Source organism: Eschscholzia californica, unplaced genomic scaffold (genome assembly GCF_041429995.1).
Source record: "Eschscholzia californica isolate CP2 unplaced genomic scaffold, dmEscCali1.0.p SCAF_2, whole genome shotgun sequence".
In the NCBI taxonomy this organism is placed as follows: Eukaryota; Viridiplantae; Streptophyta; class Magnoliopsida; order Ranunculales; family Papaveraceae; genus Eschscholzia; species Eschscholzia californica.
Window position 1 is genome coordinate 62,035,654 of NW_028238309.1, and position 15,404 is coordinate 62,051,057.

Below are 15,404 nucleotides of genomic sequence, written 5' to 3' on the forward strand. Positions count from 1 at the left end.
ACCTAATCTCATCTAATGGAGTCCAAAAAACTTAACATATTAAGTTTGACTATCACTATACGTGTAAATCACATTGAATCACCTAAAACTTAACATATTCAACATCAAATATCTTTGACTTCAGTCTCGATAAGATTTGAAGTTTTGGATATAAAAGGTTCAGAACGAATTTCTTGCTGCGAGATAGGATAGCCGACAAAAATATCAGCCAAACATTAACCTCAATTATGAAGGTTACATTTCGACAACAAATGGAAATAAGAAACTACTAATATTTTTGAAACTTTGCCTTTGTTTTCTCAAAGATTTCTTCTGCCATGAGAGCCTCATTGCCTTCTGCCCTTTTGATTTCTAAATCGACTTTCTGGCAGGAACTAGTACCCCTCAATGCCTCTGAGGTGAATTTGTTAAATCCAATTGGCCATGCTGCTTCTGCTTTAGCTCCATATACCAACCTCTTATATCAAGAAGTATATATCAAAGCAATCGATGCAGTTATGCTCAAAGAAAGAAGATTATATATATATATATATATATATATATATATATATATATATGTAGATATATATAAATGCACGAGAAGCAAAGAGAGTGATCGTCCAACCTTTATTTGTGAAAACTGAATGGCACCGAAGCACATTGAACAAGGCTCGGACGAAGCATACATCTCACAGTCAGAGAGCTTACTTCTGTTTAGCTTTTTACAAGCCTATACAAGAAAAAGAAATCGTGTGTACTTTTTCTTAAGATCCGACTCTTTGGAGGTTAAAATTGTGAGAGTGGTAAATGTGCCTCATTTGTTCGTAAGTAGTCTTAGGTTTATCTCACCGCGAAAACTAGCTCAACATCTACGTGATAATTTTCTTCACACTTATAAAGTGATCACTACCTCCTCTTTCAACCAATGTGGGACTACACGCTAAAAGTGTGTCGCAATAGCTCTCAGTCAGATATTTTTCATCGAATCAAATTTCAGATCTGATATAAAAATTTAAGACAAATGTAATTGCTTGGCCAGTTGGTCCCTTTATATATATGAAGCAAGGGGAGACTAACCTCTCTTATTGCAGTCATCTCAGCATGGGTAGTTGGATCAGTGTGCTTCAGACACATATTGTGACAACTTACAACTATTTCACCATTTAGAACAATAACTGCACCAAAAGGGTATCCATCTCCATTTTCCACTCCTTTATATGCTTCATCTATTGCTTTCATTAAGAATGTGCTGTCCTTGTTCTCTTGCTCAACTGATAACATTATGAAAACTTTGATAATTACATGATTAAACCCTAAATCCTACCACTTAACCCATAGAATCAAATAGCAATATTCAAACAATATGAAACTATTTGTTTCAATATATGTACTTGGAATTTGAATCTTTTAGCTATCAATTAAACAAAAGGTAAAAGGCAGGACAAATTCAAGATCTCTAAAGCAATATGAGAGAGAAAGAGATAGTACCATTAGTGGTTTCCATCTCTTAGATCTGAAAGACTGATTAGTAGAGAAGATAAAGCAAGAAACTAAGTAAACAAGAACCAAATACCCACTCAAATTCTCGATAGATCAGAGCAATTACTTTTATTATTATTATTAGTGCCTGTCAAACTCATTATTTTTTTTTTAATGAAAAACTCATTACTTTTAGAGTTAATTCCTATTTGGCCCCCTATTTTGTGACCAGCTTCAAATATGGCCTCCAAATTTCTGTAAATTCAAATATGGCCCCCTATTTTCACACAAATGCCATAACTACCCCTCATATCAATGTATTTTCAAAATAAAAAAGAAAACCTAAATTCCACCTCACTTCCCTCTCCACCACTCATCTCTCTCCACGTCACCACTCTCTCTAACTCACCTCTCTCTCTCTCCAAGTCACCACTCTCTTCTCCGATGTCAAACTTAAATTTTTTTTTTCACTCATCTCCCTCTCTCTAAAAATTCCGGCGAAGGGAAAGTTCCGGTCTGTTGAACGGGTCTGTTCTTCAACACACTAGTTCCGGTCTGTTGAACGGGTCTGTTCTTCAACAGACCAGATTTCAGCGAAGGGAAACCCCCTTCACCGGAATTTTTAGAGAGAGAGATGAGTGAAAAAAAAAATTTTAAGGTTGAAGGTCGCCGGCCGAAATTTTTTCCGGCCGGGGACCTTCATCGGAGAAGAGAGTGCTGACTTGGAGAGAGAGAGAGAGAGGTGAGTTGCAGAGAGAGAGGTGACGTGGAGAGAGATGAGTGGTAGAGAGGGAAGTGAGGTGGAATTTAGGTTATTTTATTTTGAAAATACATTAATAGGAGGGGTAGTTATGACATTTGTCTGGAAATAGGGGGCCATATTTGAATTTACAGAAATTTGGGGGCTATATTTGAAACTGGTCACAAAGTAGAGGGCCAAATAAGAATTAACTCTTACTTTTATAATTGTTATTACAAGCAATGATCACAGTCTCACATATAACTGTTCCATATGTTGATTTATGAGTTTGACATTTTGCTTTTTTGTAGGAAAATGTTAGTGAGGATCAGTTAAATATTATGTAGGAAATTCGCAGTTTTAGTTAGGTTTAACACGTCATGATATAAATTTTGTGATAAACCACTCCACGGGAACTCGCACTCATATGACCCTGAAATTTAAAAGGGGTGCAAATGAGTGGCGAAAGATCCATTTGCCTTGAACTATTTTTTTCACGTCTATTCCAATATTCATTTGTTACCATTCATACTGGACCAACTCTGTTGGATAAATGGCTCCCAAAACCTTTAAGTCTGATAATTCCATTTGAAGAGAATAGTCGGTTTGACCAACACAGGTCTGGTCGAGTTTAAGAGTTGTGGAGGTTGGAGGAATTTAGAATACAATAAATACTGATTTGGTATTTATCCTTTCTAAATCTCTAGTATTTCTTTTCTTGTAGAACAAGTAAAGGATTCCATCAAATCCACAACTTCCTTATTCTCTTCCACGTTTTTTGGGAAACCCTAATAGGGTTTGCTTGGTGTATAAATAAGACCTAAATCAGAAGTGAAAAATATAACACCAAGAGGGATTCTTCTTCTACTATTAAAGATTGAGCTGATTTCCTGCTTCTCCAATATCCTCTTCTTCAGTGCAGATCATGGTAGCTGTGGTAAATCCTTGGGGAGTGTTCGGAGTTATACAATTTGCACCGAGGTTACTGAAATCCCTTTCAAGGCAATGGCCTCCATACCACGACACAGCAAACTCCGTTCTTGATTTTCCGAGTGATAAGATTTTCATTGATCTAACATAATATTTCTAACAAACTCTGATCAAAATACCTTTTAACAAAAAAAAACTCTGATCGAAAGACCAACCTTTTAAAGACCACAAGTTATTGCACGCAACAAACACGGGAATGTTGCAAAAAATAGATTATTTCCATAAAAGAGTTACTTGTTTGCTCTGTGTATAACATACAAATGTCATGAAATCAATGGTTGTGCCTAGTGAATGTGAGATACTGCGATAAACAAAGTGGTCTATGTTAAGAGTTTATAAAAGCATCATGCAAACAAATGAGAAAGAGCGAAAAAAAAGAAATACAAGTATAGTGTTTAATGGTTACGATGAGCATATACGTATTTGCTAAATCAATATATATTTAAGTGATTAAGTAACACCTTGTGTTGGAACCATATAATAGAATGCTCCGATAACAATGTTTTTTTTTTTTACCAAAAAACGGACGTTAAGTTTGAAGAAAACCAGAAATGTCAATAAAAATGACGAAATAAATAAAGCATTTTCGAGTTTACTCGCTGTATCAACATCGTTTCTACAACAAGTTTAAAAAGCTTAAAACACCAATCAAATCTGTAAGGCACAAACTCGAACTCATGTGATCCTTAAATTTAAGAGGGGTGCGAATGCGTGGCGAAAGATCCATTTGCATGAAACTATTTTTTTCACGTCTATTCCAATACTCATCTGTTGCCATTCATACTGGATCAACTCTGATCAAAAGACCTTTCAGCAAAAAAAAAATACTTTGACTGAAAGACCAATCTTTTAAAGACTAGAAGTTATTGTGTGCAACAAACACGTGAATGTTGCCAAAACTGGATTCTTCCCGAATTACTTGTTTGCTCCGACCTCGGTGTCACATACAAATGTTTTTTTGTTTTTTTGGTTAAGTTAACATACAAATGTTATGAAGTCAATGGTTGTGCTAAGTGAATGTGAGATATTGCAATAAACAAAGTGGGTCTATGTTAAGAGTTTATAAAAGCATCATGCAAGCAGATGAGAAAGAGCGAACACAAAATAAATACAAGTATACCATTTAATGGTTACGATGAACATATACGTATTTGCTAAAATAATACTTATTTACGTGATTAAGTAACACCTTGTGTTGAAAGCATGTAATAGAATGCTCCGATAACAGTTCTTTATGTTTTCTTAACCAAAAACAGATGTCATGTTTGAAGAAAACCAGAAATGTCAATAAAAATCGCGAAATAAATAAAGATTTTCGAGTTTGCTCGTTGTATCAACATTGTTTCTACATCAATTTTAACAATGCTTAAAACACCAATCAAATCAGTAAGACACAAAATCTGAGTTTTGGTGGTAACATCTATAAAAAAAAAATATTTATGAGTTTGTTCGTTGTATTAACATCATATTTTAAAATGCTTAATACACCAGTCAATTTATCTGTTAAAAATCAACATCTGCTAAAAACTTGATATCTAGAGAAAGAACCGAAAAATAGATCTAAAATTGTACTTCTTGTTTTTTAGAACAAGAATTTTTTTTTGTATAAAGCCTTTTCACTTTGTTAAGAAATTATATGATATGCAAGTAAAACTCAGAAATATTATAAGAAGATTAAACATTGTAAGATAAAGAAACACGTAGAAGAATCTCATTAATGGTGCTCAAGATAACTAGATTTGAAATTTACAAAATTTATTTCTCTAAAACACTATGAAAAGAGCAAAAGTAGGAGTGTATGAAGATAGAGATTAAAGAAGACGGAGATGGAGATTATAGACGAATACGTTTGGAAAGTTGAATATATATTGAAAGGTAGAAAGGTTATTAGGTGAAAAATGGACCACTTCCAGATGAGAAAAACAATACCGAGATCCGTATTTGGGTTTGAAATGAAGTGATTTTAAAAAACTAATTTTTTTTATTGTTTTTTCTGTAGTGGATCTAGTTTTTTATTTTTTATTTTTTTTTGTTGAATATCTAGTTCTCTATTTGATGGGCTTTTCACTGTCTTTTTAAAAACTAATCTAGTATACCACTTTACTTAGGTGGAAATTTTTCTCTCTTCCATTTTTAATTTGGTGACTTTTTTGGCATTTCATTTTTTTTTTCCTCAAATACATATTTCCACAAAAAATCATCCGTTAATTACTTGGCACATCTAAGTTTTTTCATTTTTGTTAGTTAGTATGTCAGAGTGAATAGTAATTAATAAATGCAATTACTTACCCTAAAATGTCTGTCCCAATGATTATAACCAAGTTCATAAATTCAATGTGGGCCGGCATTGAGGTTATAGACTTGTTATATATAGTGCCTCACTACTTTCACCTTCTTTGATAGCCCAGCTTCCTTCACTAGAGAAAAAAGGTTGATTAAAAGTCTAGTTAGTCATTTTATAATCCCTTTGGAGATCAAGGGCTCAAGTTGCTTATCAAGCCAAAGAATTTTGAGAGCTATTCCTCATGGAGAGAAGATCAAACATAAAGAAGGTCAAATATCTTCTAACTATCTAACTTTTATTTTTCATGTCTTTTAAAGTTTGCCTCTCATTGTTTTTACTATTTTCTCTAATGCTCAATATTTTGTTTGATACCCTAATTTTGTCCCAAATTTGTCACCCTTTGACCCACTCTAGTTGGCATCTTTTGGGTTTTTTTGTTCCAACCTTTGGTTGGTTGATGGGCACACAATCTATAAATATAAACACATTTGATTAGAATCTTGTCACGAAAATATAGTGATTGGTCTACCCGGCGAAGGAAAGAGATAATTCCACCCCAAGAGGTGAACAATGAGTTGAATATCGTATATCATATTCATATATGTATTAAAGAGGAATCGTCAAGGGCTCTTAGGTTGTATTCGTGCTTCTAATGGATTTAAGCGTGAAAAGAGGAGTGGGTGGAATTGTCAAGGGTTCTTAGGCTGTATTTGTGCTTTTAGAGGATCAATTTCTAATTTTGATATTTATTTATGCATAATGTCTTCAAAAATATATATATATTTTTTTTACGTTGTTTTCGTTTTTTTACTTAAGCTCCAAATCAGATTTACTTAAACACTATTAGTGAAGGGATTATTACGTTGTCTATAACTTGCATGCACCGAGTTTAACGAAGGGGAAGGAGATGATTTATTTTGTCAATAATATTTTGAAGTTATAGACAATAAACTTCCCAATAAGAAGAATCTCCTCAACTCATCGAAGATATGCTTACAAACTAAGCAATAACAACCACACGAAAATTAATACAATATAGAAAGTAGATAGTCCAAGTCAACTCAAAAAGATCAAATCCGTCCACTCCTTGTGAAGACCTAATTCCGTCATTAAGCGGTAGATGGGGACAAATCAAGAAACTAGTGATCCTATAAGATGAAGAAGGGAAATGATTCGACAAATATGTAGGTAATTATGATGCAACAAAGAAATCTCTTTTGTCATGGAAACTGCTAAGCGCACAAAGGATTTCTGACAAAAGTTTCGACTTGATGAGTCGTACGGGTAAAATAACGGTACAGATCAAACTCAAACTTTAGAAAAATGTGGTATTTTAGTAAAAATGAGTTAAATCAAAGATTTTGTCATGGTAGCACTCCCGTTTTGTGATTATCTTTGGGGGAATGGTCCTAATAAAATGACTTACTGGAGAATTTGGAGTGGAGGGTGTGTAACAAGGGGAATGGGGCTCTCCTTAGTAAATGGAAATGATGTTATGGTAATCAACCCTTGGTACTCAAATACACTAGTAAAAGACCACTTGTATATGGAAGTGGTGGCTCTGCCTTTGTGCTGGCTCTTGCGTCGTAGAGATTGGGTAATAATGGGTGATGTAGTTAAAGGAAGACAAAAAGTTGGGATGGTTTTTGAATATGTGAATGTAAACTCAAATAGCGATCCCATATACTATTTTTTTTTTTTGTGTTGAGAAATATATTGGTGAAGTACTACTTAAGTAAAAAGAAGAGCAACTTTCGTTGTCAAATAGACCCTAATTTTACTCGTTGTTTTATTTTCAGATTATGCATGATAAGATTTTAGCCAATAAGGTTAGAAACAAGAGATCGCAAACAAAAACAAGGCAATGCGGTCGGATATGGTACATGTTAAAACTACAAAACATATTGTTATTTCAAGTACATTAAAAGCCCTAGCATTTTAATTATTTGATTGATGGATTTGTTTCTTTGTAGGAACTCAAGCAATATAGCTCATGAAGCTACTTCTATTGAGGAGGCAGTCCCTATTCTCTCATCTTTTAGTGGAGGTATAACATGCTCCATGCTTTTTTATATCTTTAGTTTATTGACATTACCTCTCTCATTAAACTCTATCACTTTTCTAACCCTAACCTAAATCTTAGTTGTATCTATATTTTAGGCATATGAGTTTATTTATTTGCAATAACTTATTCTTTTTTTGTACAATGCAAGTTTGGAATCGACTTCTTCCACCGAGAAAAAGGAGAAGTGAGTACAAGAGACAGAGAGAGGAAGAACAAGAAGAGCTTGAAAAGCAGAAAATTGTACAAGAGAAACAATTCGAAAAAGAAATAGCACTCGTCAACAACGAAAACATCAAAAAGAGTTGTACTGACAACGTAAAAGAAGCAATAGTGAGTACAAAATGTAGCCGATACAGCGGAAACGGTTGGAGGTGCAAAGGGATTCCTTTAATGGGATACTCTCTTTGTGAGTACCATCAAGAGGTTACTAGGAATGCAAAGCTGAAGAAGCCTACTGGTTCAACAGTTGAAGGTATTAACCATTCAGACATGGTTATTGATTAAGGATAGTTATGGTAGCAGTGAAAGAAGACTAGGACAAGTTAATTGGTATTCATGGGAATTTGAGAATGCAAACAAAACAATATCTTAAGCTTTTTGTTAGAAATGAAACCCTAGCTTTATTGATTTTACAAAAGTAAGTAGGATTACAACTAATGAGCTATTTATAGCTTTTAGAGACAGATTAATAAACTCCTAACAAACTTGTTAACTACCATTTAGCTCATAACTAACTCCTAAACAGAATCTGTTATTATACCAAAGGGACCACTGTAGTTAATCTTTTGATTTAGTTACATCATGATTACACCTCAACTTATATACTCTAACATCCCCCCTCAAGCTGAGGGATCGATAGAGAGAGAAGCTTGGACCTTAGCGCAGCAAATTGGGGAGAAGGCAGACCCTTAGTGAAGAGATCAGCTGGTTGATCCGAGGTTGGGATATAACGAATCACAAGCTTACCAGCAGCTACTAAGTCACAAACAAAATGAAAATCCACCTCGATATGTTTGGTTCGAGCATGGCAAACAGGGTTAGATGCTATATTCTTGGCACCAACATTATCACAGGAGACAACATAGGGATAAGTAGGAGAGACTTGTAGCTCAGTAAGTAAATAAGAAATCCAAAGTAAATCTGCTGTGACAAAAGATAAGGCTTTGCACTCAGCCTCTGTTGAGGATCGAGCAACATTGGACTGTTTCTTTGAGCTCCATGAGACTAATGAGTTGCCTAGAAGAACACAATAACCATTGGTGCTTCTCCTTGTGTCTGGGCAGCCAGCCCAATCAGAGTCACAATAAGCCACCAAATGAGAGATATCACCAAGAGTGATAGTTACACCACAATCAATTGTTCCCTTCAAATATTCTAAGGATTCTCTTAAGTAATAGCAAGTGAGATTCAATAGGTTCTTGCATAAATTGAGCCACATAATTCACAGCAAAGCATATATCTGGTCTAGTCATAATGAGATACTGTAGGCCTCCCACAAGTGTTCTATAGAAAGAAGGATCAGAAACAGGAGCACCATCAAGTTTAGACAACCTATTCCCAGCTAAAACAGGTGTAGAACATGACTTGCAATCCAACATATCAGCCTTTTTGAGCAGTTCAAGGGTATATTTCTTTTGGGTAAGAAGAATAGACTTGGAGAGAGTATCAGGCAGTACTTCAATCCCAAGAAAGAAATGCAAGTCCCCTAGATTCTTCATAGCAAATTCACTACTCAAAGTAGAAATTAAAGAACTTAAAGCTTGAGGAGAACTTCCAGTGAGGATGATATAATCCACATATAGCAAGAGAACAACTATGTTGGAATCATCTACCAAGAAGAACATAGAGTGATCATGTGCACTCTTAAGAAAACCCAGGGTTAGAAGAAAAGAACCAAATCTATGAAACCAGGCTCTAGGAGCCAGTTTCAAACCATATAAGCTCTTATGTAATAAACAAACATGTTTAGGTCTTGACTCATCAATAAACCCTTGAGGTTGGACCATATACACTGTCTCTTCTAGGAGGCCATGCAAGAATGCATTTGACACATCAAGTTGCTGTATTTTCCAAGACTTAGACACTGCAAAGGACAGAATAGTTCGAATAGTAGTAGCTTTCACAACAGGGCTAAATGTTTCAGTATAATCCAAGCCCTCATGTTGATGAAATCCCTTAGCTACCAGCCTTGCCTTGTACCTTTCTATTTGTCCATTAGATTTGTATTTAATCTTGAACACCCACTTATTACCCAAAACATTCATGTGAGGTTCAAATGGAACAAGAGACCAAATGTGGTTTTGTTTCAAAGCTAGAAACTCCTCTTCCATGGCTTTAACCCATTTATAGCAGCTTGTTTAAAAGAGGAAGGTTCACAAGATTCAAGCAAAGAAAGAAAGGTAGAGTGAATGGGATACCTGACATTAAAGTGAACTACATGATCAGGAATATATTTGGGTTTGATGATTCCATTCCTGAGTCTAGTTTGCATACCATGAGAAGCAACAGGAATACTTGAAGTATGAGTAGAGCTTAAAGATGGTTCAGAAGCAGCTATAATAGGTGCAGGTGATGTAGAAGGAGATGACATGGATACTTGTAGTTCATTAAGAGGAGACAGCAGAGAAGCCCCATTTGAGTTAGAACTAGAAGAACGCTCCTTGAATGGGAACTCATTTTCACAAATATGACATTTCTTGTCATATACCATCTCTCAGTTGATATATCCAGACACTTGAACCCTCTATAAGACATATCATAACCGAAGAAGACACATTTCACAGACTTTGGACTTAATTTGTCCATTCTGGAATGAGAAACATGAGGATAACAGGTGCACCCAAATATTCGAAATTGAGAATAATCAGGATGTTTCCCAAATAACATCTCAAATGGTGATTTTCCTTCAAGTACCATAGTAGGTAACCTATTAATGATGAATGTAGCAGTAGCATAAGCTTCAAACCAGAATCTCTTTGGTGCTTGAGAATGAAATAGAAGAGAGTTTCCAATTTCTGTTATATGTCTATTCTTCCTCTCAGCCTTGCCATTTTGCTGAGGGGTGTATGGATATGAACACCTAAAGGAAATTCCACATTGATCTAGGAAGAATTTGAACTCTCCCTTAGATAACTCAAGAGCACCATCACTCTGAAAATACTTGATAGTAGAGAGAATAAGTTTTCACTAAGTTGCTTGAATTTTCTGAAGCAATGAATACTATCTGACCTGATCTTCAGAGGAAAAAACCAAACATGTCTCCTATAATCATCTAAGAAAAGAATGTAGTACCTATATCCTTCTTTTGAAGGAATAGGAGAGGGTCCCCATATGTCACAATGTATTAAATACAATGGAGAAGGTGAATGATTTTCTGAAGTTGAAAAGGGCAAGGACTTACTCTTAGCCAATCTACAAAAATGACATGGCCCTTCTGAATCCTTAAGAGCAATAGTAATAAGCTTGTTTCTTTGTAAGAGATGTAGAATAGACTCAGAGGGATGGCCTAACCTTTTGTGCCAGGTTGAAGAAGATGCAGCCAATATAGAAGAGTAAGCTTGCTGTGACAATGACTTATGAACTTGAAATGTAATAGGATACAAGTTATTCACCATTTCTCCCTCATTTAAAACTTTATCAGACCATAGATCCTTCACTTTGTAACCCCAAGGAGAGAATTCAACTAGACATTGATTGTCTTTTGTGAACTTTGAGATAGAAAGAATTTCTCTGAATATGAGGAACTAAAAGAACATTCTTAAGCTGAAAATTATGAGAGGTAGTAATGAGTTCAGCATCACCAATGCTCTTGATAGGGATGCACATCCCACTACCAACCATAACAGAGTCAGAGCCCTCATAATCTCTTGAGCTTTTCATGGTTAAAGTAACATGGGTCGTATGGCTCGTGGCTCTAGTATCAGCTAGCCATACTGTGGGCTCAGACTCATGAATAGCAGATTCTAAAACATTTGGTACTAGAATAGCCATATTAGCTTCATGAGGTTCAAAATCTTCTGGTGAAGTACCAAAGAAAGACTCATATGCTTCATCATCACTAGGATTAAAAGAGGGAAAATCAGATTGTACCTGAGTAGAGATATCTCCTTCCTCATAAAGATGAAGACCAGCAAAATTGTGTCTTTGTTGACTCGAATGATTGTTGAATTTCTTGAAATTGTTTCTATTGGAGTTGCTATAGATGTAATTGTTACTTTGTTGATTGCTTTGTTGATTTCTTTGTTGATTGCTGTATTGATTGCTTTGTGAATTGTTGTAGTATAATTATTTGGACCTTGATTATAAGACTGTGGATTACTGTAATTAGAAGTAAAATTGTGAACTTTGAATTGTTCCTCAGAAGGTGTATAACGAAATCGACATCTAGAAGCTGGATGTCCCCATCGCCTGCAGATTCCACAAGGAATTGCTGTGAAATCATAATCAATAGCTCGTTCACCTGCCTGATTTGAACGAAATGATTGATTTTGAATATTAGGTCGTGATTGTCTCATTTGTGAAGAATTGAAATTCTTCATACTAGAATCAGACTTGAACTGATTAGCAAACTGTTCTTTCTTAGCAAAATAAACAGCATTAGTTTCAGTTGTATCTTGTAAACTCAACCATTGTTCATGATGGATTAATCGAGTTCGAATTTCAGCAAATGATTGAGGAGAATCTCGATTATGTATAGTGATGATAAAATGATTATATTCCTTACCAAGACCTTGAAGAGTGATTTTACATAATTCTTTATCAGGAATCTTCTCATTAACAACAGTAAGAGCATCAGCCAATGATTTGATTCGACGAAGATAATCAGTAATGGAAGAATCACCTTTTCTGATATGTTGAATCTGATATCGAAGTGTCGTGATCTTAGATTCATATTCCTCAACAAAACTTAGAGAAAGGAAATTCCAGATCTCATAAGCAGTTGATAATCCTAGCACATCAGAAGAAATTAATCGAGTGAAAGTCGATTTGAGACACGATTGGACATAGTTATCATTTTTTCTCCAAGTTAAGAAATCTAGATTCATAACTTGTCTTCCTCCATCATTAATGTTTTGTGGTGGAGCAATGATCGAACCATCAACATAACCAAAAAGATCAGCTCCAATCAAAATAGTCTCAAATTGATTTTTCCAAATGAGGTAATTTGAATTATCAAGTTTCTCAGAAACATAATTCGATAGATGAGAAATTGAATTACCAGGCATAGGAACAATCGAAGAAGAAGCAGATGAAGAAGAAATCACCATTGATAACGATATAAGGTTTCGTAGTGATCACAGTAGAGAGAGAAAGTTGAGAAGAGAAGAAGCTTCGGAAAAAAAAAAATCTACTCTGGCTCTTATACCATGTTAGAAATGAAATCCTAGCTTTATTGATTTCACAAAAGTAAGTAGGATTACAACTAATGAGCTATTTATAGCTTTTAGAGACAGATTAACAAACTCCTAACAAACTTGTTAACTACCATTTAGCTCATAACTAACTCCTAAACAGAATCTGTTACTATACTAAAGGCACCACTGTAGTTAATCTTTTGATTTAGTTACATCATGATTACACCTTAACTTATATACTCTAACACTTTTTAAATCAAGACTTGTTGCTATTTTTTTTTTTCGATATGAAATCAAGACTTCTTGTTAAGTTAGTATTAGTATTCCCTTTATTTCTAGCAATTTTTGATATTTATCTGCAGCTACATACCATTTTCGAATACATTGTTAAATTCAACATTAGAAAAACAAAGCAGAGGTAGGGTTTCTTGGGTAGCAGCAGCAGCAGGAAGCATGATTAGTCCAGCTGAAGGAGTTAGGTCTAAAAGGATGCTTTAGCTCCTTGACCTACTCTGAAACAATAAGAGAGTTGCTTGCTTTAGTCTTCGTGGAACAATCTGTGAATGTGATTGTTTATGGCGTGGCTGTAATAAATTTATCTACAGTCACTGTGAACAATAAACCCTATTCCAGCTTTCTCCGGAATTGAAAACATGATAACTAGGGTGTGAGAATGACTCTGTTAAATAAGATGGAGATTACAGTCACTGTGAACAATAAACCCTATTCCAGCTTTCTCTGGAATTGAAAACATGATAACTAGGGTGTGAGAATGACTTTGTTAAATAAGATGGAGATTAAGATTAAAAAAGATGAAGATGGAGATTAGAGAAGGTGGAGGCTGAGATCAGAGATGAATTTTTTTATTTTTTTTTACATTGATAAGCAGGGAAAGGGCCCCGACCCAAGAACTACAAGAAGAAGTCAGAGGCTAAAGAGCCACAAAAAAGAACAAACACAGATAACAGGAAGCAAAATAAAGTCAAGGCCAATATTTCCTTAGTCTAACTCTACCCCTATTATCATCTCTAATGATGCAACTCAAAGCAGGAGGCAAGCAGTTAATCTCCAACTCCATCTCTGTAGTAGGTCTCATTTTAGCAAGAAAGTCAGCTGCATAATTCAGCTCTCTAACCACATGAATAATGCTACAGTGGACAAAGGAAGCCCATAACTGCTTGATAGAAACCCACAACTGCCAAACACCCCATGGCGGCAGCTTAGACCAATCAGATAACAGGGAGAACACCACTAGAGAGTCAGTAGCAATGATCACTTTATCCAAATGATGTCTTCTGGCCAGAGATAGACCTAAGAAGACACCTTGCAGCTCATGGAAGACAATGCCCTTCCTAATAGCAGATCCTGCCCCAAGAGACAGCACAACACCAGCATGATCCCTAAGGATTGCTCCATAACCAACAGAGGAACTAATCATTGAACCATCTGAGTTGATTAAAACATGATCAGATGGAGGGGGTTCCCACCTAAACCCCCTATACTTAGGCCTAGCCAGGGTAACACAAAGGTTCAAATTCTCAGCAAAAGTAAAGTTGGAGAAGTTATCTTCAATCCTCCCCTTCCAAGAAGCAGCTATGATCTTAATTTCATCAACAATGGAGGTCAGAGTAGCAGCAACAGTATTTGCATGGTTCCTGAATACCCTACAGTTCCTTTCCTGCCACACATGATACACGAAGGAGTTAAGAGCCAGACATCCCACCTTAGCCAAGATGGAACCACCTTTAAAATGTTCAGCACACCACTGAAATTCTGCATCCAGAGAATGAAAAACCTGCCTATGAAATCCCATTAAAGCAAGCAATTGCATCCAGAGCAGCTGGGAGAAAGCACATTCAAAAAATAAATGAAATTCAGTTTCAGGAGCATTGGCACAAATACCACACCTCTCCTCTATATCCATACCCCACTGCTTAAGTCTGACTCTTGTTTTCAACCCATCATTTAGGACCAGCCATGTTATAAAACAGTGTCTTGGAACACAGTGAGAAAACCACAACAACTTCTTCCAATATACCTCCTGCCCCTTAGGTCTTATAGCATCATAGGTATCCTTCAAGGAATACTCACCTTTAGTGTTAACTTTCCACACAATTCTATCATCATTGCCTGCATTAAGAGGAACCCCAGACAACCCAGCAAAAACCTCCTGGAGGTCGAAATCCACATCATCAGGGGCATGCCACTCCCCATTGAGAACAAAGGAGGAAACCTTAGTGTCAAGACCAAAATAGATGCTATACAAAAATCTGTCCTCATAAAACCTGTACAGGACACCTAGAGGATGCCAAGAGTCCACCCAAAAGAGTGTGCTCTCACCATTCCCCAAGATATGAGAGATAAGGTCCCGAGCAAGGCTCCTACTAGCAAGTACTTTCCTCCAACACCAGGAGCAATCATTGGGTACCTTCATAACCCAAAAAGAATAGCCTTTGATCAAGTTACTCTGCACCCACCTCACGCACAAAGTACTCTTCCCAAAGACAATATCCC

The 15,404-nt window shown here is 35.8% G+C and overlaps 1 protein-coding gene across 2 annotated transcripts in view; it reads right to left on the reverse strand.

Annotated features, from left to right (window-relative positions):
* Positions 1-89: 89 nt before the first annotated feature.
* LOC147560006 (guanosine deaminase-like) overlaps positions 90-15,404 on the reverse strand; it is a 36,102-nt gene continuing 20,787 nt past the window's right edge. The window contains exons 1-4 of one of the 2 annotated variants that reach the window (XM_086662002.1): positions 1,468-1,568; positions 1,057-1,250; positions 605-709; positions 90-457 (exon numbers count right to left, since the gene is read on the reverse strand). In XM_086662002.1, the coding sequence (XP_086518128.1) occupies positions 269-457; positions 605-709; positions 1,057-1,250; positions 1,468-1,483 (504 nt within the window). In that variant the 5' untranslated portion in view covers positions 1,484-1,568 and the 3' untranslated portion in view covers positions 90-268. Of the gene's footprint in view, positions 458-604; positions 710-1,056; positions 1,251-1,467; positions 1,569-15,404 lie in introns of those variants that run through there. The other variant, XM_086662003.1, reaches the window with a different exon arrangement.